The sequence below is a fragment of the Eptesicus fuscus genome, chromosome 17, assembly GCF_027574615.1.
Source record: "Eptesicus fuscus isolate TK198812 chromosome 17, DD_ASM_mEF_20220401, whole genome shotgun sequence".
In the NCBI taxonomy this organism is placed as follows: Eukaryota; Metazoa; Chordata; class Mammalia; order Chiroptera; family Vespertilionidae; genus Eptesicus; species Eptesicus fuscus.
The window spans coordinates 57,255,087-57,283,028 of record NC_072489.1 but is presented as its reverse complement, the minus strand read 5'-3'; the positions used below and the strand labels follow the sequence as shown (position 1 = coordinate 57,283,028).

The window sequence follows — 27,942 nt, the reverse complement described above, 5'->3', positions numbered from 1 at the left end:
GAGCAAAGGGCCGCCGTAAGCCCCGCCCCCCGCCCCCCGCGTCCCGTCCGGGATGGCGCCTGCGCAGACCTGGGACAGGGCGGGGCCTGGGCGGAGCCTCCGCGCGAGCCGCCGTAGGCCACGCCCCCACCGCCCGCCCGCGCTCGATTGCTCCTGTCTGGCGGCGGCAGCATGGCGGCGGGGGCGGTTGGGGCGGCGGCGGCGGCGGTGGTGGAGGTCGGCTCCCCCCAGCAGTTTGAGGAGCTGCTGCGCCTCAAAGCCAAGTGAGCGGGGCGACGGGCGGCAGGGGTGAGGGTCGCGGCAGCGGCGGGCGGAACGGGTCGGTCCGGCCTGGGCGGAGTGGCGGGCGCGGCCCCCGGGCCATGGCTCCCGCCGCCGGCGGAGGAGCGGGGCCCGACCCCAGATCCCGGGCCAGACCCCGGTCCGCCGGGCGCTCGCAGGCCCGGGCCCCCACCTTCCTGCCCGGCCCCAGACCCCGGACGCGGCGACGCGGTGACCGAGCCGGGGGATCGGGAGGGGCGCGGAGACCCCCTCTGCGGCGTGGCCGCCCGCGGTGGAGGAGGGCCTGCTGGGGTCCGTGCTGCGGGGGCGCGCGCCTGCCGCCCTTGGGAAGGACACTCGCAGGGCTGCCCCGAGGCCACGTTGGGGACGAACAGGGACCCGGGCTGTCCGAGTGCTCACAAGTCGGGGCTCCCTGGCGATCCTGCCCCTGGCCCGGTAGGGTTGCAGGGGCCTCCGGCCCAGGCCTGGGAGGTTCCGGGCGGGGAGACTGGTGGGTGGCAGGGGAGCGAGCTTCAGTGTCGGTGGCCTGGGTGCAGCCCCCACCTCAGCCACTGCCTAGCCAGCTAATCCCTGGGCAAGTTTCATACCCGGGCCTCAGTTTCCTCACCGCGAGACGGATTGGGACAGTGCCCAGCTCGGGGTTGCGGGTTAAATGAAGTGACGCAGGTGAGGTGACACACGCATTGCCCAGCACGCTTCAGTGCCTGCGTGCAGCTCACAGGCTAGACATGCTATTGACGGGCCCAAGGCCAGCGGAATTTTGAACTTGGCCCGTGTGGCTCAGTTGGGCATCAGCCTGCGCACCAAAAGGTTGCTGGTTTGATTCACGGTCAGGGCACGTGCTGGGCCAGGCTTGATCCCCGCTGGGTAGGGTTGTGCAGGAGGCAGCCGATGTATCCATCCATGTTCTCCTCTTACATGGATGTTTCTCTTTCTCCCTCTCCCTTCCTCTCTCTCTCTCTCTCTAAAAATCAATAAAAATATGTTTTAAAAAAGATTGATAACCTATTTTAATTTAAAAAAATATAATTATATCCCATGTCATTAAAAATTCTTTGACATATTTAACATATAATCTTAATGGCTTTATTTTGCTATATGACTATTAAAAACTATATTGTTGGACCATATATGTGCATATATACATATATGTTTGTTTGTTTGTTAATCCTTATCCGAGGATATTTTTTCCATTGCTTTTCAGAGAGAGAGAGAGAGAGAGAGAGAGAGAAGGGAGGGAGAGAGAGAAGGGAGGGAGAGAGAGGAACATTGATGTGAGAGAGACACATTGATTGGCTGTCAACCGAACCCTCCTCCACCATGGGCTGAGAGTGAACCAGCAACCCAGGTACATGCCCTTGACCAGGAATTGAACCCTCTGAGAGCAAGGACCAAAGCTCTAACTACTTAGTAATACCAGCCAGGGCTGGGCAATCTATGTTTACAGTTACTTGCTATGTAAAATAATAGGCAAGTATTTGTATACATATACCTTTGTCTCTTTAATTGTGTTCTTAGGATAGAGACTTGAAAGTGTAAGAAATTTCTGAAAGGTTCCAGTTTAATTTTAACCAGCAGGATATTTCACTTTATACTTTTTATCATTGAACTAGAGGCCCAATGCACGAAATTCGTGCAAGAGTAGGCCTTCCTTCCCCCGGCTGATGGCACCAGCTTCCCTCTGGCACCTGGGACCTGGGCTTCCCTCACAGCCCTGGCTTTGTCTGGAAGGTCGTCCGGTCTAATTAGCATATTACACTTTTATTATTATAGATATTATGATCTTAAAAATCTTTTTTCAACTTGGTAAAAAGTTGAGCTATTAACTTACTATAATGAAATGCCCAGATCTTGTTAGGTGCAGTGAACTTGGTGATTGGATGGATACACACAAGTAACCATCATTTAAAACAAGGACAGAGAGCCCGGAAAGTGGACTCTGCTGTGAGTGGAGTCACACAACTCCCCGTCTTGTGTCTTGTTCTGCTCAGTATGTTTTTGAGATACTTCCATGTACTGAGTGTCTCTATAGCTGGTTCTTTTTCATTGCTGAGTAGTATTCCATTGTATGGGTTTTACAAGTTCTCCAACTTGTGCACTTTATTTCCAGGATTTGGCCTTTATGTCCAAGGCTACTGGGAACATTCTTGCATGGGTTTTTGGGGGGCTCGCTTCTCATCTCACTATGCCTTAGGTCTTGGGGCCCCCTTACCCTCTGCAGAGGCTCTGTGAGATGTGGCTGGAGCAGTGGGAGGGTTTTGAGGGGCCAGGTAGATCACTTCTGGCCTGCATCCCAGCAGCCAGAACGCAGACCCAAACAGCTGCAAGGGTCCCGAACAGCTGTAAGGAAGACGGAACCGCAGCCTAGCTGTCTGTCCCAGAGGAAGAGGACGCGGTGCTGAGGGACACACAGCGTCTCTGGCCTAGACCCTGAGGCCCCTACTTGCACACTGCCGCTTCCCACTCTGCTGATACAAATGGTGACGCCCTGGTTGGGGGCCCCTCACTCAGTGTGTCCTTTCCCACCTTAGGTGCGTCTTCCTGTAGAGCCTCCTGCTCTCCTTGGTGTAGCTCTCCCTTCAGCATCAGTCCTGTCTCTGCCCCCTGCCTGCCGTTTTCCTTGGTTTCAGCAATGACCTTGCTTCTTATCTGGGAAAACAGGACTTCAGAGCATCTCCCAAGCTCTCCTTCTACTTGTCCCTCCCCCAACACTTCACCCATTGATGCCTCTGCATCTGGCCCAGAGGAGACCGTCCCTCTTCTCAAGGTGGGTTCCTCTAGATCTCCCCTCCCCTGCCGCCTCTGAGGCCTCGCACACTCAACCCCGCTGTCTTCTTCAGCTTCTCCCCGTGGCCCCTCACAAAATAAACTGTCCAGGCTTTCTTGTATTAATAAAACCCATTCCTGCCTGGGCGGTGTGGCTCAGTGGTTGAACGTCGACCTATGAACCAGGAGGTCATGGTTTGATTCTTGGTCAGGGCACAAGCCTGGGTTGTGGACTCGGTCCCCAGGGTGGGTGTGCAGGAGGCAGCTGATAGGTGATTCTCTCTCATCATTGATGTTTCTCTCTCTCCTCCCTTCTTCTCTGAAATGAATAAAAATATATTTAAAAAACAACAACCCATTCCTTGATCCTGTCTTTGCCTCTGCCTCATTCTGTTTACAGCCAGATCTCATAAGAGCGGAGTTCTAGCAGTCTGCACTTCCTCATCTTCAGTCCCCCCCATGCTGCCGGGGGACCTGCCCTGCTCCCACTGGATCCCCCCCATTGCTCTCTGTCCTTCCTGCTGAGCTGGATGGTTGTCACCTCTTCCTTCTTGGCTCTGGGAGGCCCTCTGACCGCCCTGTACCTCTGGGCGCCTTTTCCGCCACCTGTCCTGCAGCTTAGTGCTGAGGAGCCCAGACTGACCTGGCCTCTGTCCCTCTGCATGGGTGCACAGGGTGCCCGCACGGATTCTCTTCCCGAACCTGCAGATCAAGTGCAGACTTTTCCTGAGCTCCAGACCATCACCTCTCAAACAGCCATTGGACTCCCTTTCCTCTCGGGTTGGCAGCTTCTGTGCTGGGATCTGCCCCTCCAGACGGTGCCTCCAATGCCACCCCATCCTGCCCCTCCCGCCTCGAACCTCAGTGCCCCCCTTTGCTGGGTGGTGGGCTCCTTCTCACCCGATTCACTTCACTGTGTTATTTCCTTGCCCACGGGTTAGTTACCCTTGGTTCCTCTCTCCATGTAACATACTTAAAACATGTTTTCTTCCTGAATTTTCAGATCTTTTTGTTTGTTTCTTTGTGGGTTTTTTTGTTGTTGGGGGGATTATATTTGAGCTTAGAATTCTATAAAACTGTAGGGTTTTTCAGTTGGATATGAAGATAGAGATATCTTTGTCAAGATAATTTTATATGAGAGTAGTTGATAGATATGTACAGATTCCTAAGAATTTCATCAACAGTTTATTAATCTACTATTCTGTTCATACTATCCATTTTTAGAAAACCTTTGTAGCATAATATAAAAGTATGTCTTTGTAAAACGCAGTTCAGTTTTTTCCATGTTTGCTGCTTGCATGCTCTCATTGTCAGTGTTTTATTCCTGTTCTGATGGTACATTATGCCCCTTCATCATAGTTCTGTGTTTAAACAGGTAAATACTGTCATTAACAGCAGTCATGCTTCTGCAGTCGGTTTTTACGAACATGGTACCTCAGCTACAGAAATCTGGTCTCCCCCTTTCCTAAGGGTCAGAAAAGGTAGCTGACTTCCATGACTCTTAGTTAAGGTGGATGAATATTCAGAACCACTTCGTGTGAGCTAAGTATTGACTCAAGAAATATCATTAACTCGAAAATTCACCTAGAAGATTCCCGAGACCTTGCAAGTCCTTCTATCTTAGTCTGTGTTTAATACAGTTGAATTCTAACAGAACGAAAAGATTCAGGCAGTTCCCGTAACTGGGGAAGACTTGAGTCTGTATCAGTATTTGCTTCTTTCTAAAGATGCCGTGTCTTTTCAAAACTGCATTTTACTTCCTTACAGGTCCCTCGTCGTGGTCCATTTTTGGGCACCATGGGCTCCGCAGTGTGCTCAGATGAACGACGTGATGGCAGAGTTAGCCAAAGAGCACCCCCAGGTTTCCTTTGTGAAGGTATTTCATGCTCCGTGTCATGTCTTTTAGGAATTTATATGAACTAATGTGAAAGGAATTCCACATGCTTATAATTGAGGTTGGGATCTGTTACTTTTGTAGTAGACTATTCTTAAAAATCTTAAAATAGTTTTGCATTTCTCTAGTATCAGGAGTGTAAAGCTCACCACACTTTCCCTACATGTGTGTGGGGGCGGCCAGGACCGATACAGAGCAGGATGGGCCACGGGGGATGAGCAAAAGCAACTAGATCATTCACTGTGGATAATTGTGATTTTAATAAGGATTTTGAAGGAAAAATATTAGCAGACACATTTCATGGAACAGGTAGGTGTGGTGTGGAAATGATTGAAGAAAGGGGGTCCCAGGTGCTGGGAACTGGGGGGTTGGGGGTGGGGGTGGGAAGAGTTGCTCTGGGACTGGGCAGACCTGCAGGAGACACGGAAGGTTTTTCTGACTTGTTCAGGAAGCAGAGGACAAAGGAAGCCGTCTCTCTGGCTTTCTGTGTGGACTGAGTGTCACATGCTGTATATTTGCAGTATCTCTTGGATGGGTAAGTACTAGGAAAGTGATCATTGTGGCGCGCTTGGTTTAGCACGCATACTATTATTCAGGACTTCGTACTGGTTTAGACAAAAGGCCAGCATATGAGTTGAGAGTCTTAGAAATGAATTATTGGGAAGGAAGGCACACCCTGTATTCAAAAGCCTGGATCTTTAGGATTTAAAACAAACCAACTAAAAAACCAAAGCCTTATTTCTTAAACCAGAATTTATTAGTTCATAAGACATGTTGACAAGTATACCTGTACATAGAGTTAAAAATGACATCAGCTGGGTTTGTATGCCACTTGATATACAAACTGAAAACAGAATTTGGACAGGCTAATTCATTTGTACAGCAGGTGTATAATTTATCAGACAGTTTCTCTATAGAAGTGTGCTCTGAATAGGTATTGCAGTGAGATGGCTCAAAAATCAAAACTGAAAAGCTGTGTTGAGCAGGCTCATCACACGCCTTCCCATCAGTCCTGTTGTCCCCCTGTAAGTAACTGCTTGCATTAATTTTGTATGAATCCTTCTTTATGCAGATAGAGCAAGTGTGAATATAATGGCTAGCTTTTTAAAATTTAAGGACTTATTTAAAATTCCAATGAAATGTGTAATGTAACCTTAGAATGTAACCCTAAAATGTCCAATATAAATAATGGAAGGGAACATTAAAACTGCATGTTTGGTCAGTGATAAAAGATAACGATTACAAGTGAAATGAATGATTAAACATTTCAATCATAAGATTAATCAAGATGATGGTAATTGTTGTAAGTCTGCGTTTGTATGTATAATGTTACTGGTTTAGGTAGCACATTGCTCCTGGCTGCCATCTGAATGATTTATTTAAAGTGACTCTACAGTTACTTCTCACATTGGTACCAGACTTGGCAGTGAGACTTTGAGTTGTTCAAGTGCTTAAGTGTCTCAGCAGGCCAAGGTCGGAAGCCCTTATCTGTCGGGGATACCTGAGCCCGACTGCATCTGCCGTTCCCAGGGCGGGTGACAGTGTGGGTGGGTCGCTCGCTCTCGCACAGGCTTTCTTTCCCTGGACATCGAGGAGGGCAGAGGCAGTTTGCATGGAGCTTGTGAGGTGGATTGTTCCAAAGGCTGCGATTGCTGAACCACAGTGAGCAAATGAGAAAGGAGATATTGGCGAGACCTATTGGCATTTCCTAGTAAGAGAGGCATGTGGTTCATTTTAAAACAGCTGGCTTTTTGAAACTTCTGGGCTATGGAACTGATGTTCTGTTACTTCTGTGTCTTTTCATTTGATTTCTTAGTCTTTTTTTTTAATGACTGCAAGTAGTTTGGCATTTTTGACATGTGAAAATATGGAGATTAGTCCATTCTGTGACTTGGATTTACAGAATCATTATGCAGGTTATCTTAAACTTGATATTTTCAATAGTTTGATGTAAAGTTTTGTGACCATCAATAATTTATCTTATAGATAATGGTAAAATATGCCTGAGCAAAGTTAGCATGCTTTTTTGGTCCAAGTTTGTGCTCACTGGAAGAGGCTTTCCCATCTTAGAGTCCGAGTGCCCTCGTTTCCTGGACTGCTGGTGTGGTGATGAAGGGCACGCAGGTCCTCCCGGTGCCATGTTTATGCCCATGGTGGTCCACTCGCCTGGATCGGCCCCCAAGTTTGGTCAGATCCTGAGGTTCTCATGTCTACAAGGGCTTTGAGGTGATACATGAGTGACTTCTATTGCTAAGCCTCATAGAAACCTATTTTTATTCAGAATAAACTTAAAATGTCAAATGTCTTTGCTTTTCAAATTATGTAAAGTTGGTTTTCTAGCACTAATAAAAATGGGAATACATATTTATCATTTATCAATTGTTTGGTAGATAAGATCTTTGAAGGTAAAGTGCCTAGTAGAGAAGATGGAAAGAAGAAGAATTATACAAGGTTTTTTGGGTGATGAACAAGTTGGGTTCCCCTAGTCATATCCAAAGTCCAAATCAAATCCATGTTTTTTATAGGAGTGGCAGTTTTTGAAATTTTATATTTGATTTTATTTTTAAAAATACAAATGGTCTCTATTTAAGGTGTCTAACATAATGATTTATATCAAACCATTTATTTTATATGAAGTCGTTCCCATGTACCCCTGTGGCCTTTGGGGGGGGGGTGGTGTCTCTGAACTCAGTCTGTGCCGTTGGTTGGACTATTAGTCAGGGAACATCTTTAACTCTTGTTTTGATTGGTTTCTGGACTAGATGGTGGGTGCTTGAGGTGGGAGCCTGTACCCTGCCATTTCTTCACTGCTTTCCTTTGTGCAGGTAGCTCCCACCTCCCGTGCCAGCCTCTTACACCGCCCCTCCCCCCCCCGCCCCGCCCCAAGTTTAGTGCACTGATGGTGCTGGGCTGTGGTTACTATGCAATGCACTTGGGTACAAAAATTCTCCAAGTCAGACTCATCAGCCACCTGATTAGTGAGATTTTCTACTGTTGCATTTCATTTAGCATTAATCTTGTTTGTACAGTAGCTGCTGTACTTGCATTTTATGTTCATTGTAACTTCATATCGTCATATCAAGGGTACAGAAGGAGTTAATATACTTAGGTTTGTATTTTCTGATTTAAAAAAATAGGAATATTTATAGTTTGATTTATTCTTAAATGTGCAACCATCTTAAAGATACAGCTCACGCTGTTTAATTTCGGAAGCTCTTGACAGTCAGTATAGATCATCTCCGGAGCCTGCACTGTTTAATTCTCAATGTCTGTGCAGTTGGTGTGTGTGAGCAGACAACATAGGGCAGTCTCCAGGGCACCAACTAGCTGACCAGCTGAATTCCTGTTTTTCTCTGTCAGAGGGTATTTGCCAGGTTATTTGGCATCTTATCATAAGTGCCTCTCAGATAATTCTAGTGAATTGTTAAATCTTAAAAATACCCTAGTTTTTATCTATGTTGTTGTGGTAATAAAATTAACCCAATGAACATAGTTTATTAGCTGTTACTGCACTAAGTTTGGCAAAAAATTTTTAAAGGTTATCAAAAGTGTTAATTTAAATATCTATTTTGAAATTTATATGTGACTGACAAAGAATTTGATTTTGAAAAATTTTCCTGTACTGTCAACATGCCATGCGTAGAAAGAAACCTCTGTTTGAGGTTTAACAAAATGTCCCTGAGGGCAGGTTTAAACGTTCCCTCCTCAACCTTGGAGGGAATTTTTATTTCCTTCCTGAGCTCAGCTGCTTACTAACTGTGTGTCTGTGGACAAGTTACCCTGTACGCAGCCACCTGTGAAGTTGAGATGCCATGCTGCATACCTGTCCAGGGTGTAAGTAGACTGCGCACGCGTATGTAGAGGGCCTGCCATGACTTGTGACACAGAGTAGGTCTTCCATGAAAGATATCTATTATCCATCAAAGATATCTTTGGTCTCTTCTGAATGTAGATCATTATTAAATATTTATATACTTAGTTTCCATTTTCATTATTATAACTCATGTTTTACATTCAACAAAAATATTTCCAAAGACTTTTAGTGCTGCAAAGGTTTTTGAACTTCAGATGCCCTTGACGTCCTGGAGAGGGGCTGTCCTTCATTGGTACTCCTGGCCCATGCTCAGCAGGATCTGCCTGTCACCATTGCCGGTGTCTTTGTAAGATTGGTCTCTGGAGCTCATGTAGGGAGGGGCGGGAGGGAAGCACACGTAGTGATCCTTTGGCTTCAGCGGGACTGGCAAGAGGCTTATTTGTTTCCCAGAAGAGTTCCCAGAAGGGACCCTACTGGGAACCAGGAATGTGAGAAGAGACCACTTTTAACAGCATACAAGACTGGTTTTGTGCATGTTCTGGGTTAACACCACGTTATCTTGTTTCTCCTTAGTGTAGCCCTTTTATGGATTTTACTTTTCTGTTAGAATCCAGTTGTACCAAAGATGGGAATCTAGTGAGCCTAGCTCAATGCCCTTTGCCCAGTGCCCAGTGTGCGGTGGGCATGCCACAGATCTCAGTCAAAAGACAAAAGAGCCTAACCGGTTTGGCTCAGTGGATAGAGCATTGGTCTGTGGACTGAAAGGTCCCAGGTTCGATTCTGGTCAAGGGCATGTACCTTGGTTGTGGGCACATCCCCAGTAGAAGGTGTGCAGGAGGCAGCTGATCGATGGTTCTCTCTCATCGATGTTTCTAACTCTCTCTCCCTCTCCCTTCTTCTCTGTAAAAAAAAAAAAAATAAAATAAAATATATTTTTTAAAAAAGACAAAAGATAATGAATTGCCTTTGTGGTCACTTTTGCTGCTCCTCTTTGGTCTGACTGCGGAATTGTGGGGAAAACGCAGGTGTGTCTACAATTTTAGAGTCTGTTCTAAAGAGTTGTCTTCCATTGCTTAGTCTTCTCTTTGTTCTCTTTTCACTTTTATTGGACAGCTGATGTTGATTTAAAGTGTATATAGTTTTTCTCATAAACACATTTAAAAATGAAAATAATTAAAAATATTGTTTGAAAAGGGTGTTCTAGAGAAAAACAGAATTAAGGTAGTAAAATAGCACCCAAGAGCCTATGAGGTGGGAGAATCAAACCCAAGACAAATGGCTGTGCCTCCACCATGTCAAGGTTCATTTGCGTAGATACGCCGGATTGGTTAAAGCTCGGGCTGAAGATAGGGTTTCAGGCCCAGTGGAAATCTCCCACTCTTGGAAAAATACAGTACTTATATTTTAAAAACTTTTAACAATGTAATTTGTCAATAAATTTTATTTCCTACAGGTATAATGTAAATACAGGTTTTTATTGGTTTTAAAAAGTTTATATTACATTGACAGTCCTATGAGGGAAAGATGCAATAGATATCGGTTTTTCTCAAAGTGCGCTGTTTTTAAAGTCTTACATAATAGCTTATAGTAATTGTGTTTAATTTTTGGGAGACTGTGTTACTTAATGTGTTTCAGATTCGCGCATCAGCTATCACACGGTGTCTTGTTGAGGGGAATTATCACACAGCGTGCACTCATCTCATTTCACAGGCATTCACGTGGGCGCAGATCCCAGCAGCCGGGAACCTGCAAGGTATCTGCTTCGTGCCCAGCAGCCTTGCAGGAGTTAAAAGTAAAATTTATCAGACATCAATAGTTTATTGAAGAAATACTCCTTTTTGCTTCATAATTTGCAGAAGGCTGCAACTGTCAGTCATGATGTACTGCCTCTTGAAATTAGTCAATAGAGCAAACAGCAAGAATTGCTGTGGGCAGAAAATAAGCACTGTAATCATGACATAACTGGGGTCAGTGATTTATGGATTTCAATATAGTAGTAGCTGCATATGATTGAAAATTTACTAGGTCACTAGTGCACCAAAAATTTTATTCACAGCCTCCAGGCATCTTTTGAAATGTGCAACAAAATAAAAACCTCTGAACCTGTTTTGACACCGCAGACTCAGTGGATGATATGCCAGCCCAGTGAGTCTCATTTAAATGTAAATGTGTCATAAACTTTTGTACTACACTCTTTAAAAAATGTCACCTACTAGAAGGAATAATGCATGTGAAACTGATTTACATATTGAAGTTGTCAAAAAGGACCTTTTATAATCAAGCTTAAATTCTCTTATTTTAAAGTTGGAAGCTGAAGCTGTTCCTGAAGTATCTGAAAAATATGAAATTAGTTCTGTTCCCACGTTTCTGTTTTTCAAGGTAAGGATGAAGCTGGCACAAGAGTCTCCATCTGCCCTGGGCCGTGGGGTTTCTGCTTTGGTTTCTTTACCCGCTCCCCTGACCCCTGTCCATTCCCATTGGGTTGTTCCTGGCTTTGTCCCTTCTCGTAGTCTCGGTGTTTGCTTGTCCTGGGGGTCCTGGGGGTCCTGGAAAAGTGACATGAGTTGGAGGTCCAGCAACCAGAACTGGAGTTTCTTGAGAACAATTCAGATACATGCTGTAGACCACAGTGTTTTAGGCGCTGGGTCAGAAGTTGGTTGCTAGGGCGGTGTGGATGGAATGAAACAGCGGACTGGCCCTGGTTTGATGAATGATTCCTTTATGAAGCCATGCAGATCTGTCCTTGGGGCCCCCCTGGGTGTTACCACAGTCCCCAGATGCCTCCTTTATACTTAATAAAGGACGCATCCCAGCCGGGGTGGGGAGATCTTTCTGTTTTAGGTGAGACTGGTCTGGTTTGAGTTTGAGACGGGGTGATGTTTACAGCCAGCCCAATGAGTCTCATGTAAATGTGGATGTGTCAGAAATCTTTGTACCGCTCTTGAAAAACATCAGCTACTTGAAGGGATTTGATATTGAAAATTGACAGATGTTTTCTTAGTATGTTCCCAAAAAGGGAAAAAAGAAAACAAGAACAATTAGTTATTTCTAAAATTGAGATGCATTGCAGGCAATTGGGAGATTTCTAAAAAGTTCTCCAGTAATAGTAGTCCTTTAAAAATGGACTAGAACTATGGATTCGTAATTGTTATAATTTTGGAGCCTAAAATATAGAGGTGATGGAGGAATGCCTCACATACTAAATGAGTTTTTTAACTTTAGAATTCTCAGAAAATTGACCAATTAGATGGTGCACATGCCCCAGAGTTGACCAAAAAAGTTCAGCGACATGCATCTGTGGGCGCCTTCCCACCCAGTGGTAGTGAGCACCCCAAAGAAGACCTCAACCTTCGCCTGAAGAAATTAATTCATGCTGCCCCCTGCATGCTGTTTATGAAAGGGACTCCGCAGGAGCCGCGCTGTGGTAAGACGCTGCTGTTAAGATCCTGTAACAAAGGGCCTGCACCAGGATGGGTCAGCTAGGAGCCCACGCTGGTTTCAGGCTGTGCCATCCTCCTATGCTTGGGTTCAGACACCTCCAGAAAGTCAGGAAGGTTCTAAAGGTTAGGTAGTTACTTGGGTGATATGAATTAGTTTGCCCTAGAGACTCAGAATATGGGAACCGAAAGGCATCTTGGAAGTCATCTAGTTCAAGATCGTTGTTGCTTGCGTAGGTACCCACAGGTGTGAGGGCAGCTTGCCCACGGTCTGTCTCCTGGCTGCGGAGTTGGGATCAGCTTCCTGCTGCATATTGCCGGCCCCCTGAATGGGCTTCCTGCCCGTTCTGTTCCCTTTGCTGTTAACAGCTGCCTCTCCGTCCTGGCTTCCCCCTTTCACCCACCTCCTCCAGCTTGAGCAGTTCACAAGCTCCCTGAGTTTTGCTAGTGTTCCTGGGTCTGCCCTGGGACTGCTGCCTGCCTTGTCTCGCAGCATCTAATGACTGTTACTCACCCATTGCTGTCATTTCCCGTTTTTAGCTGCTGCTAATTTAAAGATTCCTGATTCTGTGTCTTACAGTCACCCTTATTTTCTGAACCTCATAGCTGCTTGTGATTTCGTCCTTAAGTTTTACAGTTATTTGACGCCTCTGGTATGGGGCTTACATTGTTCTTTGTACTATGCCTCGCATACAGTGTGATGCTGCATAATTGAGCATTTAGTGCCTTTTGATGCGCTGCTGAGAATCTGAGCATTTGTTTCACCTGCATTGGAGGGACTTCGTTAGGTGGGTGCTGTTGGTGGGATCGCTGGCCGTCTAGGGTGACCATGAAAATAGCCAAGTTTCCAAAGAAATTCCATTGTAAATTCTTCCCCATGTGGTTAGCAAGTTACATATTAAATTATGAAAATGTCTAGTTTAAAAACAAAGTTTCATGATGAATTCTAGCCTAAAAAGCTACAAGAAAATCATTTCTTTATCTCTCAGTTCTACTGGAACAATTTCCTTGCCAACATCCCCGTATCAGGTGGCCCGCTGCCTGTGTACTGAAGCTAACGGGTCTGCCCCAGAGCTAGCTGCAGCGGCCTCGGGCGTCTCTGGAAGGTGCTTTGTTTTCAGTGGAGGGGGCACTGGTTTACTTCCTGCCATCAGGCACGGAAATCACTTCTGGCACTTGATGTGGTGACAATGATAGGATTTAGAACGCCAGCCCAGTCGCTCTAAGTCTGGAGTGCTGCAGAACTGCAGAATGTGGGAGAACCTGTGTGACGGGTTAGGCTTGGTGAACCTGCAGAAACCAATAGAATGTTCTCTTCTCTGGGATCGAACAGTAGCATTCTCTTCATCTGTGCTGGATGGTGACCTAAGGAACCCGGCAGGTGGGCTGACTGAAGCTTGAGGCACCGGAGGGGGAGGCCAACTAGATGTCACCACAGGTGGGCTGTGGTCCCGACTCTGCCCCTTGCCACCTGCCTTGGTAACTGGAGGTGCAAGTCAGTCACCCTCCTGAGCCTTCCGTTCTTCCTCGGTGGAGGTGGGAGTGGGAGCCAGTCTCGGAGATCCTTTTCACTTCACTTAGAAATAACCCTGTCCTGCTTACCGTTCACTTCATTAGACTGACTTCATGATGTATTTATAGCTATTTTTATATTAACTGTCTGAGTGGCATTTAGAAGACTGTACAAATAACAAGTTAGAATAAAAGCTTTAAAGCATTTCAGAGCAATCTGAACAACACGATATAGACAGATATTCAAGATCTAATTAGGAAACTAAAAGATGTTTAGATAGCAAGGGTTTAACAAATTTCATTCTTTATAATTTTTGTAACTACATTTTTTAAAATGTATTTTTCAATGACATTTGACATTCAGTTTCGTTTTGTGTTAGTTTCAGCATGGTGGTTAGACATCACACACTTTCCCCAGTGTTCCCCCTGATATTTCAAGTACCTGTAACTACATTTTAAAAAGGCTTTTCTATTTGCTAATAGTTTGGTTTTCGCTACAGGTCTTTCTGTCCCGTTTGGAAATAGATCATTGTGCAGTGCTGTATTCTCTAATAAAATACCGACCTGAGGATGCATTGGGAGATGTTTTATGTGCCCGCCCGTTCCTTCCTTCCTCAGCTCTGCTCCCATTGTTTGCCCTGTCTGGGCGCACTGTGACAAAGCTCTTCACCTTCCAGCTGTTTCCTGGAGGACTGGGTACCATTCCACCCTCTTCCTCCCGGAGCCTGTGTCGAGGGAAGTAGTTTTGCTCTCCTTAGCACGTGAGAGGGGAGGCCGGCCAGAGCCTCCTCTGTCGTGGCTGTTGGCTGTGTGGACGCGGGCGGCTGGTACCTCTGTGTTTTGCACTGAGTTCACTTTGAAAGCACTCCCATCGGTAATAACCAGGCTCCCTATGATGCCTTTGCTTTTTGACTAGCTGGCTCCCACCTACCTCACTTTTAGTTAATCAGGAAAAACGTGCACGAGTAACACAAATTTTGTATCAAGGAACCCTGGAAAGCTATTTCCGGGTCTGCCCTGGCGTCTCCCGGAATGACAGTGTGCTGCGAGCCTGGCATCTGGGTGGGTCTCAGTCGACAGGATTAGATGTCCTCATCTGTGATCCTAGGAAGACAGGACAGAGGGCCCTCGTGTGTTGGGGAGATGTTTACGAGGCGCCGAGCTGTACATCTTCTTAAGCAGAATGTAAAATCCTCCAACATGCAGTTAATAAGTTAGTTGGGAATTCTTTTATCTATTTCAGTGAACAAAGCTTTTAGCAGAAGGCAAGGTATTTGAACCACAGTACAGAAATGTCTCCTGCAGTGAGTCATGTAATTGGGTTTTACTTTTTGAATCAGACACAAGAACATGGGAGGTTCAGGAGTGTTCTGTGGGGTTTCGTTGTTTGTGATGAAATGTGGCAGCTGGCTTATTATTCACGGCTTCTGTCGAGGTAGAAAGGACTACAGGTAGAAGGGGTGATTCTGTGGCAGTTAAACATGGGCTTTCTACTTTTAAATATCTTTATTGCATGCACGCATGCATGCATGCATGCATTTTCCTTTAAAAAATGTATGTAAATATTTTGTTATTAGAATAAAGCCTTCTTACTATTTTATCCTTAAGCATAACATTTCCAGTCAGCCACTTTAACCCTTAAAAATGAAGCACTACCAATCAATCTTTCTGGTCTGCATGTAATTGCCTGAAGCTAAAATAAAGCTTTTTCTCAGCCAGTTACAGTAGAAATGAGTTAATATATTGGCAACAGAATAACCATGAGCAATCAGCCGTTAGCTGTTTACTAATGAACTCCCAGATGAATGAAAAAATTTCAGAGTCAGTGTTTTACTTCAGGCTGTACATGAACTTAACACTTCAGTTGTAGGAAAAGCAACTTCTATGCTATACAAATAAATATAGGGGGGCAAAAGTAGGTTTACAGTTGCTCATATGGAAAATAACACAATGATTAATAAATAATAATGCAGGAATAAACTGTGTTTCCCGTACACTGTAAACCCCCTTTTGTCCACCCTGTACTGGTGCTTGCTGTCGGTAGGCTGCGGGCTGGAGATGTTTGGTGCTCACGAATAGATCCACATCTTAGTAGTGAAGGTGCGTTTGCATGGCATCAGATAGAGCCTGATCTTGAAAGAACCTGTTCTTTGTTTGCTTGCTTGCTTTGTTTTCTTTTTTTCTTAATCCTCACCAGAGGATATTTTTCCTATTGCCTTTTTTTTAGAGAATGGAAGGGAGGGAGGAGGGAGAGAAGAGAGAAGCATCAATGTGAGAGAGACACATTGATTGGTTGCCACCTGCATGTACCCTGACCTGGGCTGGGATTGAACCTGTAAACCAGGTATGTGCTCTTGATGGGGAATCAAACTCGAGACCCCTCAGTGCTCAGGCTGATGCTCTAACCATTGAGCAACTGGTCAGGGGTGGAAATAATCTTATACTGAATTTTATGATTCAGTTTTATTTACAAACTAGAGGCCCGTTGCACGAAGAGATTCGTGCAATAGGCTTTCCTTCCCTTGGCTTCCAGCACTGATTTTCCTCCGGCACCCGGGACCCAGGCTTTCACTCCGGCCAGAGTCTGCCTTCTTCGTCTTTGCTGCAGACTCCGACTGGAGTCTGCCATCTTCGTCTTCGCTGCAGACTCCAGCTGGAGTCTGCCGTCTTCGTCTTCGCTGCGGCACTCCGCTCCTGTATATCCCTTCGCGCACCCTCCCTCTCATAGCAGGCGTCCTGCCCCGCCTGGCCACTCCACGCCTGGAGCAGCTGGGCGGCCACCATCTTTGGCCTTCTAATTTGCATACTCACTCTGATTGGCTGTGGGCGTAGTGGAGGTATGGTCCATTTACATCTTTGTCTATTTAGATAAGGTAATTGCAAGTATTGAAAACACTTGGGAAGAATTAGCTTACAGAAAGAAAAATATCCTCTTTTCAGACAAGACCAGTAGGTTTATAAAAGACTGATATTCACACTCTTATTCTTCAATACTAATGTAATCCTAAGAAAATGATGTCAAAAAAGTATGGAACAAAAATGTGTCACTAAAATGTAATAAAATCATGGAGCATAAGATTGTCACTACAGTGTAGGGGGGAAAATCACATAACATACTTGGGGGAATGTAAATAGTTTAAAAAAAGAAACTGTCAAGTTATGACACCAGATGAGAAAGAGCTCCCTCAGTTTGACAGTTCATATATAACAACAGAGGGGATAGCTTTGAAACCCAGTGTGGGAAGTATCCCTTTTAGACCACACAGAACACATCCACTTGCTTTTTTGTTATATATATATTTTTTTTATTGATTTTCTTACACAGAGGAAGGGAGAGGGATAGAGAGTTAGAAACATCAATGAAAGAGAAACATCGATCAGCTGCCTCCTGCACAACTCCTACTGGGGATGTGCCTGCAACCAAGGTATATGCCCTTGACTGGAATCGAACCTGGGACCTTGCAGTCCGCAGGCCGACGCTCTTTCCACTGAGCCAAACCAGTTAGGGCTCACTTGCTTTTTAATTTCTTCTACTTAGAGGTGGCAAAGATTGAGAACTGCTGAAGTGGTTACATGGGAAGTAGTAACGGACAAACTGAACGGGGTCTGCAGTTTGGTCAAGTAGTAGTTAAAAATGACTTGTAGAGCTCTGTCCTCCGCCCGTGCTGATTCTCACAGGTGACAGGACAGCAGAGCTGGCAGGGCGAGTCCCGGGTCCAGGTCAGTCCCCTGGTTGGTGGGCAGGGCTTGAGGCTCTGCTTTTGGCTTGTACTGTTTCTTTTACAACAAAAAAAATGTGCCTGATATCGAAGAGGAACTTTGATAAACACACACACACACATACACATTAAAGAAAAATTCACAAGTATTAAAAAGTTAAAGCATGTGAACATGTGGTATGTGGTTCAGCATGAGATAAGGGGTTCTTGGAATTTGTTTTCTCTGCACACTATTCAGCCATGGTTACGAAATCACTGGTAAAACAGAGGCAGACGTCTGTGGTTAGTAGATATATGTACTCTGAATTCAGAGTTGTGTGTATGTATATGCGAGAGAGAGAGAGAGAGAGAGAAACTAAGTTTTTATTTTCTTTTTCTGCATGCAGGTTTCAGCAAGCAGATGGTGGAAATTCTCAACAAACACAATATTCAGTTTAGCAGTTTTGATATCTTCTCAGATGAAGAAGTTCGTCAGGGCCTCAAAACCTATTCCAATTGGCCCACCTACCCCCAGCTCTATGTGTCTGGCGAACTCATAGGAGGACTCGACATCGTGAAGGTTAGAATTGGGAAGTTGTATGGGTACAGAGTTTTCCTTTAGAGCGTAGTTTCCTGAGTGCTGTACTAGGTCCAAAGAGTCAATTTCTTAAGAACGTCTCCAGTTAGCGGGCTGAGTCTGGGAAATTGCGGGCATTTCTGAGGAGGTGATTGGGACTGGCATTCTGTGTTAGGGTGTGGCCAGGACTTACCTGTAAGTGTCCCTTCAGCTTAACCTGTGTTTATTTCAGGAGCTGGAAGCATCTGAAGAACTAGATACAATTTGCCCCAAAGCCCCCAAATTAGAGGAAAGGTAAGTGTTTTAAGAGTTTCAAATAGTCTGTCGTTATTTTTAAAAATGTTTTTAAAATTCTCAGCCTTGCATTGCCTTTCTGTACAGAAATCAGAGATTGGTCTCATGTGCCAAGTTCATCATTCTGCGGTTTGCAGTCAGACACGTCATCCTCACGCAGGAAGGGGTGATTTGGACTGGGGAGTGTTGGGTGTCAGTTTGATGACTAAGTGGAGGGTATTTTTGTTTTATAGAAACATTACTGCTGCAGTGGGGCGACCCGTTTTAGTTGTGTCTGCATTTCTGAGCCAGGGTCCAGCTGTCTGGACGTGCAGGTTTTAGTCACGGGTCCTGCTCACGGCATAAGCTGGTCCTTGTGTTTTCCTCCACGGCCCGGCGCTGCTGCTGTCACTGTCCCGTCGGAGCACTGGCGTGGGAGTCGGAGCCAGTGCTGTGCTGGCCGTGCGCGGGCCGCACGCGTTCCCCTGGCCTCCAAACCCTGAGAACGCAGCATCCGGGGAGACTCCGGAGCTGTGAGGTCTGTCCGACTCGTTAATGAAGCATCTCAATCAGCTTTTAGACATTTTATCTTACAGAAATTTTGGACTTTGGCCTGTAGGGAGACTTAAAGGAATTTTTATTGTAATAAATATGAATTAATGTAGTGGTTTAAGAAGGAATTTCTTTTGAAGTGTAGCGGCATATCAGCCATTCATTGTTGGGGAGTGGCTGGGCTTCAGTTTGTAAGGTAAAACTTCTCCGTGTCATTGTGTTGCCATTTTAACTGCGCGTGGAGCCATGCGCAGTTAAAAAACATTTTGAGAAATTTAAAAAAAAATATATTTTATTGATTTCAGAGAGGAAGGGAGAGGGAGAGAGATAGAAACATCAGTGATGAGAGAGAACCATTGATTGGCTGTCTCCTGCACGCCCCCTACTGGGGATCGAGCCTGTAACCTGGGCCTGTGCCCTTGACCAGAATTGTACCAGGGACCCTTCAGTCCGCAGGCTGATGCTCTATCCACTGAGCCAAACTGGCTAAGGCGAGAAATTTTAAGTGTTTAAAAATAAACACCTGATTTACCTACCCTTGATAATGAAGTAATCCTTACAAACAGTATTCCATCTACGTCAAGCCGGCCTCTAGGTGGCACATTCTCTCAAATGATTTCCGCCCTTTCTTGCCTTTTTGGTAAGAAAGTGGTGCTCCTCGCCCCTTTGTTACTCTGGGGTCCTCTGCTGAGAGCTCGGGCGGCCCCGGAGGCCGTGTGGCCCCAGGAGACTGCTGTGCACCTGCTCTGCTTGGGTTTGCTCTTCATTTGCTCTCTGTTGAATGCACCCGAATCTCTGTGGTCAGACACCGAAGGATGGCTGGCTAGAATTCTGTAGGAAGTGAGGTCAGTGTATTTTGAGTAACAACTTAAAGGGCTCCTGGGAGGAAAAGTGCAGGAGCCAGAGTTCCTGGGCTTGGCGACATCTGTGGGTGGGACAGAGGGACCTGTTTTGCTTCCCTGGATGCAGGTGGTGGTTACTAGGTGAGAGATTGGGATCAGCATGTTTTGTTCGTTTGTTTGTTTGTTTTGAGAATTAGCTAATGGCACTCTGTTGAAAGTGTACATGACAGCTTTGTGCGTGATTTGTGGTTCCGTTTGTGACAACTTGATACTGTGAGGAGATTTGGAGCCACCACGAAGGATCCAGAGAACCAGGGGCAGGAGGAGAACATGGTGATGGGGCCACCACGGGGCCAAGAGGGTCTTCAGCAGCCACTGTCCCCACTGACTGTCCCTGAGGCCTGTTTCTAGGCTCTAGGCTCAGATGGTGGCATTCGGACAGAGGTTCGCTCCTGATGTTGGAAGATGGTGCGACGTGTTCAGCCGGAAGTGAAGGAGCAGCTGGTGTCAGGGGGGTTCCAAGACGTAGTGCTCCCCTCGGGGGCGGCCTGTGGGCGCTGAGCGCGTGGAGCCGTGCGCAGCCTCAGGATGAGGGGACCATGCAGGATGGAGGCTGGAGGTTCCGGATGGGCCCTTATCGAACAATTCCTTATTGGATTGGGTATTATTATTTTTTCAGCACTGTGAGTTGATGGGCTTAAATTGCAACTTGAAGGAACATTCTTTGCCTTAAAAAGCCACATTGTGTTTTACAGTGGCTTAGGGAGAGAGTGAAATAAAGGAAAATGTCAATGCGTTTGCCTGTTTAATGCCATTCAGAGCTGAGAGCCATCCTCCTGCTGTCCCTCAGCATGCACGGTGCTCCTGAAGCGCAGCGAAAGTGGGGCTTAATAATTGAGCTGAGCCGTTTCATATCAATTTTCTCTCCTTAGGCTCAAAGTACTGACAAATAAAGCTTCTGTGATGCTCTTTATGAAAGGAAACAAACAGGTAAAGAACTCAAAATGGTTTTCCTTGTAATTTCTGTTGGTGGTAACATGTGCAGCAGGGGGACATTTACCATCTTTTCCGCTTCGGCTAATGGAGCCGCGGAGGCCCCCGGAAGTTCTCTGGGCCTCATCGGTGCTTATGGACATCAGACCCCGCCATCTGCATTTTCTGATTCTGCCCTCGCATCGCACGCAGTGGGTGCGTTTCTTCCTGCTGCCAGGCTGTCAGCTCCCTGGTCAGCACTGTTCTCACTTCCTGGTCTGAGGGCTGCTGTCGGGACCATGACTGAGTCCACAGAGTGCGGTCTGGCCACTGCTTCCTGGGTCCGGGAACCTCAGGGTCTCGGGCTTGGGCTTTAGACCATCCTTGAGGTGTGACCCCTGCTGCCGCCTGTGTGCTCCGTGCTTGTGTGATGAGTGAGTGAAATCGTTTCGGCAATTGTTTTTCCTTTTCTGTAACTGCATATTCCATATTCCTATTTTTCTAAAAGGAGAGTTCTTAGTGTTCATCAGATCCTCAAAGGGTCTGCCCCTCCCTGGCTAAGAGCCACTGACACATCTGACTTCCCGACTTCCCTCCAAATTCCATTGCGCTCTGGTGTCAGCGCGATTGTTACTTGTGGCCGTCACTTCACAGAGCCTCGCTGTCCCTTGGTGCACAGAGAGCCTGGTGCCGCCCGCACCGCGGCTGCGAGACCGAGGTCGCCATCACTGTGGAGTTAATAGAACTAATACAGAGGAATCAGTTAATGTAACTGTTACAATGAAAGCAGGACAACTAGGAAATGGTCAGATACATTTCAGCGTGTGATCCCTGGATGAGGACCTAGATTCTTCGACTGCTCCACTGTACTTATTAAACAAAATAGAGGAAGCTAGTAATTCCCAGTAGTGGAAAAGCCATCTCTTCTTTTTGGTGATTATTTTTATTCTCAAAACACTTTTTTCTTTTCTTTCTGGAAGCCCAGACAGTATTCGTGCATTTGGGAACATAATTATTAGCGCCATTAAGGTGTTTGTGTGGCCCCAAGTCTTCCCTCAGGATTGAGGGGATTTGAGATTCTGTGCATGAAAAAAGTGTAAGATTTCCATAACCTCAAAGAAGTTTGGAATAGGAAAAAGATGGAACAGGAAAGGGATGATGATGGTGAAAGGTCGATTTATTGAGATGGTCTGTATGAGTGACATCTCCGGAGAGCATGGGGGTTTACTCGCGGGACTTCTGACCACAAAGATTAGAAGCTACTAGACACACGCCCTCCCCGTGGTTACAGACCGAAGTGAATCTGGGGGAAGGGGGTATGTCTGAGCCAATGTCTCAGGGTCAGTGCTGTAGGTGCCCCCTGAGCCCTCACCCCTGACTGCCCTGTGATGGGAAGGGCCTGAGGCTCGTCCTCGCCCACCAGCTGTCCCAGGACAGAGCGAGGAACGGCCATGTCGTGGGCCGTGGGCCGTGGGGAAACGCCGTGCATCTTCACTCTTTCTCTTTGCATTTAGGAAGCTAAGTGTGGATTCAGCAAACAGATCCTGGAAATACTAAATAGTACTGGGTAAGTCAGTCTTATTTTTAAATGGTCTATTTAAGAAGTTCTAACTTTTCAGTTATATCTAAATCCATGCATTTTTACCTATGTATTCTTGTTATACTGTTTTGTGAATGCTTTAAGTTAGATTACAATAGAATGTTCTGGCCATTGTCAAACTCCTGGTAACATTAAGGAGTTTCTCAGGCAACAATGAAATAACTATTGGTCTACTCTCCCAGAGGAAAGTTAATAACTGAGTTCTTACCAGGCGTAAAGATATGTTGGAGAGAGTGAATTATAGGTGTTTTAATTTTCTTTAAAAACATTGTAGTGTCTAAATAGTCCATAAAGCAGATGGGGTAAGTATTAAGGTCGATTATATGGATCTGAGGAGGAGGATAAATTACATGCAAGGTCCTTGCTTTTGATCTGCTCAGTGATAAGCTGTCAGGTGAGAAAATTGTGATTGATTTTTATGGTTAAAAACAACCACTTTTATATGTCAATTATACCTCAATTTAAAAAATTAAAACAAAACCACTCGGGGATATTTACACATGTTTTGTAGTTTGTCATGTGTTTATGCTTATGTCTTTTATTTCATGATTGCTTTTTAATATAAGTTTTCTAATCATAGCTTTAAGTAGATTAGGCAGCCCTATGAAATTATAGTGAAAATAATCTTCGAAATATTTAGACATTCTTGGGGAGAGTTGAAATAGTCGAATAGTACAGGTTTACATGCAGTTTTAGGGACATAAAAAGAAAAATGATTTCTTAAAATGATTGTGGCATTTCACAGTGCAGAGTCTGGTCAGCCTGTGTGCTGTGTGTTGAGCCGTCCTGCTCGCTCTGCCTGAGGATGGAGGACAGCTGGCTTGGTGTTGGTCCTTATTTTTATGGCCTTCCTCTGTCTTCCCTCGGCCACAGCTCCACGGAGACGCACACTCAGTCCACTCCTCCTGGCCCAGCCTGGCCCTGGGGCACCCTCTGCTGGTTCATGAGCCAGGACGGGACAGGTCTCCCTGTCTGCTTTCTGTCCTGTTGCTGTGCGGTCCGGATGGGACGGGAGGGCAGTTCTTGGGGGGCTGGGCTTCCGTGGGAGACAGTGTCCCATGGCCCGAGTCTTGGTAAATAGGATGGCTCTGCGGTGGACGCCCGTGGAGCCTCTGCGGCTCTGTAGCGGGAGCACCGTGAACTTGGGGGGTCGTGGCGTGGAGAAAGAAGGCCCAGCTCTTTGTCCTTTCTCTGATCTTGCTAGTCCAGATTAACTCGCCACAAGGGTGGAGTCCCAGGTGCACGTTGAGGTGTGAACGGTCCTTTACAAAGAACTGCTGGGACTCTAACCCAGGCCCCGGCCCCGGCCTCTCTAGGTCCCTGACAGGTGGCCTGTCATTCGCCCTTTTTATCAGACTGTTTAGCTGAAGATCTGCCTCCCTTAGTTCACCCTGAAGGTCCTTTTAAATTTCCTTTTGCTCTTTCAAACATTTCTTTTCTGGTACTTGCTGCTGGTTAATCCTGTCGTCTTTTTTTGAGTATTTCTGCGCCATGGATAGATTTCTTGGGAACTTGTTTCTAAGTAACCAAGGTTTCCCTTGAGGGTGGCCTCAGATTTTGTATGTGGCGTTTCCTTTGGCCAATTTTTGGACCTGCACATAGGACCCTCACGCCTGGTCCCACACCGCCTGATTCCCTGATTCCCTTTAACCCCACGCAGTTAGAGCACAGCACCGTCCTGGTGTAAGTCCATCCCCAGGTCACGAGGCGGCATTTGCTGGCAGTGAGGGTGCCCTGGCTGGTGAGTCCCAGCAGCCTCCGGCCATGGCCTGCGGCATCTAAATGTTTCTCTTGCCCTTTAAGAAAAAGTCTGCTGGCCCCTGTGCAACCTAATATTGCCTAGAGAAACATTCAGACACATTTGTGTGTGGGCATGACGTATTCTGAATAGTACCAGACGGATTAAGAAGTAAAATCATTTCCATTTTCCTACAGTAAATTTTGTTGGCACCAAAATGGTTTATTTTCTTGACTATTTTAAAAACACAAAGTAGGTTTACAGTTTCTGCTTAGAACCGAATTGTCTGTTGAAATGTTCTCTCCTTTTGCAGGGTTGAGTATGAGACGTTTGACATACTGGAGGATGAGGAAGTAAGTTCTGTCTTTCCTGTCCTTGGTCTCCATCCCTGCGCCTGAGGGGCAGGCGTCAGGGTTCCTGTGGTTTCCGCAGGTGCGGCAGGGACTGAAAACCTTCTCCAACTGGCCCACGTACCCGCAGCTGTATGTGAAAGGGGAGCTGGTCGGAGGGCTGGACATCGTGAAGGTGAGTCCCGTGCCACCGGGCGCCCGAAGAGCTGGGGAATGGGAGTCCCGTTTCCAACAGGAACTCGGGGCTGTCCTGGCCGCCTTTCTCTTCTGGCCTCACCCAGGCACTTCTACACCATGTTACCCTGTCCGGGCCGTCATGGCTTGTCATCTCCCGTCACTGCCATGTCAGACCGTCCTCACCGCTCACCCGAGCCCCAGGCTCTGCCTCACTGCGGGGCCTGACCCGGCACTGGCTGCTGCTCCGGGAGCCCCTCCAGCTCCTGAGCGGTGCCGCCCAAGCCCAGTCTCTGGAACGAGGTGCTCAGAGGAGCTCACCCTGCGGCCAGGCTCCACACTCAGTTCTCCCACTGCACCGGTCCGGTGGGACTTCCTGCGTGTTTCCAGCTTTTCTTCGCCGCCGCCTCTGCTTCGGGTGGCCTTGCACGTTGGTTCCGTAGTTCAGTCTGTTCTTTGTATCCATCGGGGTCGCTCTTGTCTGGGAGTCACCTGGAGTATTCCAGCCAGAAGTGTTTGCTTCTGCTCCTGAAGTCCTCCTGTGCCTTCAGACTCACGTTGTTGTAATTATTCTACTAGAGGCCCGATGCACGGAATTTGTGGAAGAGTAGGCCTTCGCAGCCGAGGCTGCTGGATCCCTCCCTCGCAGCCGCAGCGGCTGCCTCGATCCCACGGCTGCAGCCCCGGCTTCATCCTGGAAGGACATCTGGAAGGATGTCCGGTCTAATTAGCATATTACGCTTTTATTATTATAGATAGCTTTTCTCGTGTTACTCTGTTCTGCCTCATTCACATGCTCTTGGGTGACACCAGGTCGTGGGCAGGAGCCTGAGCCACAGTGCCCGCCCGGCCCTGTGGTTACTGCCTAGTTCAGTGATGGCGAACCTATGACACACGTGTCAGCACTGACACGAGTAGCCATTTCTGATGACACGCGGCCGCTGAGGCGGCCGCATGCCAAGCATGAAACATTTGCAAAATAATGTTTTTTCCTCAAAGTGACACACTATCCGAGTTATGCTCAGTTTTTTGGCGAAGTTTGACCACCAAGCTCAAAAGGTTGCCATCACTGGCCTAGTTCCTGAAGGGAAACTGCAGATGCGTTAGCCACACCAGATCCCCTTGGGGCTCAGAGGCTAGAAAATGGATTCCTTCTCAGACTGGGAGCACATTTCAAGGGGACACTGTTTCTTACACGTCTTCTGGGATTCGTGTCCTTTGTTGGCTTTAAACTCCTGTTGAATTTTCATTGGCCATGACTTTTCTTCTAGAATTTAAAGTCTAGAAGTGCGATGGCACCTGTGTGCTGCCGACACTGCTGAGGGAACCTGGCCCCCCTCCCCCCCTGGGGTGGCGGTGCTGGAGGGGGGCCGTGGTGGGAACGGCAGGGCCTGAGCAGGGCGTGGCCAGGCAGTGATCTGCTCCTGCGCCCAGGCCTTCGTCCTCTGCCTGGACTTCCTCCGAGGTCACATCTCTGGCTTAGTGGAAGGCAAGTAGTAGGTGGTACTGCTCCTGGTTACGTGGGAGAATGAAAGCTGTAAAGTCGCACTTGGTAACGTGAAGGAATCGAGCAGGACCTGCGTGACGTCGGTGCTGTGGTCGGAGGTTTATAACACGGCCTTGGAGGGCAGAGGCTCCGCTCTGCGCAGGCGTCTCCTGCAGGCTTCCGGGTGTGACGTCACGCTTGCAAGCAGCCAGGGAGGCATTGTTCTGGTAAACCGTCTACTCCTGGTGGAAAAAGGTCTCACTTAGTAGCTTGTGAATAGCCCTGAAGCAACAAATAGATCTGCATCTGTTACTTTATACAGGTATTTTATTTTTGTAAAACACAGAGTCTTCAGACCCCAGACTCTCCTGAGCCTGTTCCTGTCTGAATGTTTTATAGCCGGTACCTTAGCCATTGGTGACCCTTGGGAAGATGCAATCAATAAATCTCATTTAATTCTGCAGCTGAGCTGCACGCAGCTTCTAGGTGTAGAGCAGGGTGTTTGCCATGGACTTGATGCTCCCCCGCTGGGAACGAGGAGTGAGGAGGCTTGTTCTTCGGGAAGGTCACTGGGAGCGGCTCCTGGATGGGCCCTTGGGTGTGCTGCTCGCAGAGCGGGGTTCTTCATCTGTCGTTCAGTTAAAACCGGGGTTTCGTTCCCGGGGGTCTGTTCTGGCCTCTTTAGGAGCAGAGTGCTTCTCTGATGAATGGGTGGGTGACCTGATGAGCTAGCGAGTCAGTGACCCCGTCAGTCTCACGTCCTGAGAATATTAGCTGCTGAGCAGTATGGACGCATGAGTGGGTCTCAGCTCTGAAGAGCCCACTCTGGAGAGAGTTTGGAGTCCGAGTAGTTAGACCTGGTCGCCCTTTAAACTGCTCCAGTGCCGCAGCCTGAGAGAGGCCTCGTCCCCGTCAGAGGAGGGGTCACAGCCATGGAGAAGTAGGCGAGCTGTCTGCCATGTCACAGCCAGGACGTCCTCCATCCGGATCTACCCGAGGGCGCCGGCCTCCTGGGCGTGTGCTCCGACAGCCCTGCGGGTCTTTGGTGCAGCGGGCGGCTGCTGTTTTGTGGGTGCTGGATCCCAAACTTCACTGTGGGCTGGCCCAGAGCGTGTGACAGGACCTCCCCTCCCAGGTCTGACCCAGGGAGGCGCTCCCACGGGGTTATTGATTGGTGTCAGGCTGCTTCATAAGAACCTGACACGTTACATAAATTAAATGTTCATTTTAAACTAGAAAACTTGATCCCTTGGCCGCACTTTACACCTGATGGCTGGATTCCAGCTTTTCTGGGCGGTTCTGCGGCGTGCTGGTTCCTGGCCTCGCGCTGTATTGACGCAGCAGTGCTGTGGCTTTGCGGGGGGGGGGGGAGGGGGGGGGGTGAGAGAGTGGCGGGGCCGCAGGTGTCCTGTGCAGGTTTGAGTGGACGCTCCCATCGCAGAGCTTGTCCTTCAGCCCCTCAGTGTCCGCCTCTCTCTGTTGTGTTGCTTAAGCAGGTGGCCTCGTTGGGGGTTCCAGCTCCTGGATTCGCTAAAGCTAAACAGTCTGCGGCTGCGGAAGCCTCTTCACCTGACCTTGGCAGCCTGACCGCGTCCTCTGAACGCTGTGTGGCTCCGTGCGGAGCTGGGGGTTGGCAGGCTGGCGGTCTGTCTGGTTCTGATGCAGATGCGACTCTAACTACATTGTTTTCCCCAGGTGCCTGTACATGTTACTGTTTCCTTCTTTATTTCTAGGAACTGAAAGAAAACGGTGAACTGCTGCCTACACTGAAAGGAGGGAATTAGTACCAGCTCAGCGTGGAGCCCAACTAGTGCAGGAAGGACTTCGCTACAGCCGAGCGGCTCGCGGCCAGGCCTCCCCACGGACGCGGGGGGAAAGGCCCCTCCTGTCGCTGTGTCCCACAAGCTGTGCTAAAGACGTGTTACCATTTCCCCACCAAAACCAGAACGCAATAAACCAGTTCAGTTAACAGCGC

General features: G+C 47.3%; 1 protein-coding gene across 1 annotated transcript; it reads left to right on the top strand.

Annotated features, from left to right (window-relative positions):
* The first annotated feature begins 156 nt into the window (after window positions 1-156).
* On the top strand, window positions 157-27,940 carry GLRX3 (glutaredoxin 3). The gene is made up of 11 exons (XM_054729056.1): window positions 157-263; window positions 4,816-4,924; window positions 11,061-11,135; window positions 11,979-12,180; window positions 17,811-17,983; window positions 18,213-18,274; window positions 20,580-20,637; window positions 22,134-22,186; window positions 24,271-24,310; window positions 24,390-24,482; window positions 27,701-27,940. The coding sequence occupies exons 1-11, from the start codon at window positions 172-174 to the stop codon at window positions 27,749-27,751; spliced, it is 1,008 nt and encodes a 335-aa protein (XP_054585031.1). The 5' UTR covers window positions 157-171; the 3' UTR covers window positions 27,752-27,940.
* The last annotated feature ends 2 nt before the right edge of the window (window positions 27,941-27,942 follow it).

Coding starts and splice junctions, on each gene's coding strand:
- GLRX3 (XM_054729056.1), top strand. CDS start 172: ATGGCGGCGGGGGCGGTTGGGGCGGCGGCGGCGGCGGTGGTGGAGGTC. Junction 4,925..11,060: donor CCCAGGTTTCCTTTGTGAAG/GTATTTCATGCT, acceptor CTTATTTTAAAG/TTGGAAGCTGAAGCTGTTCC. Junction 17,984..18,212: donor GAGGACTCGACATCGTGAAG/GTTAGAATTGGG, acceptor TGTTTATTTCAG/GAGCTGGAAGCATCTGAAGA.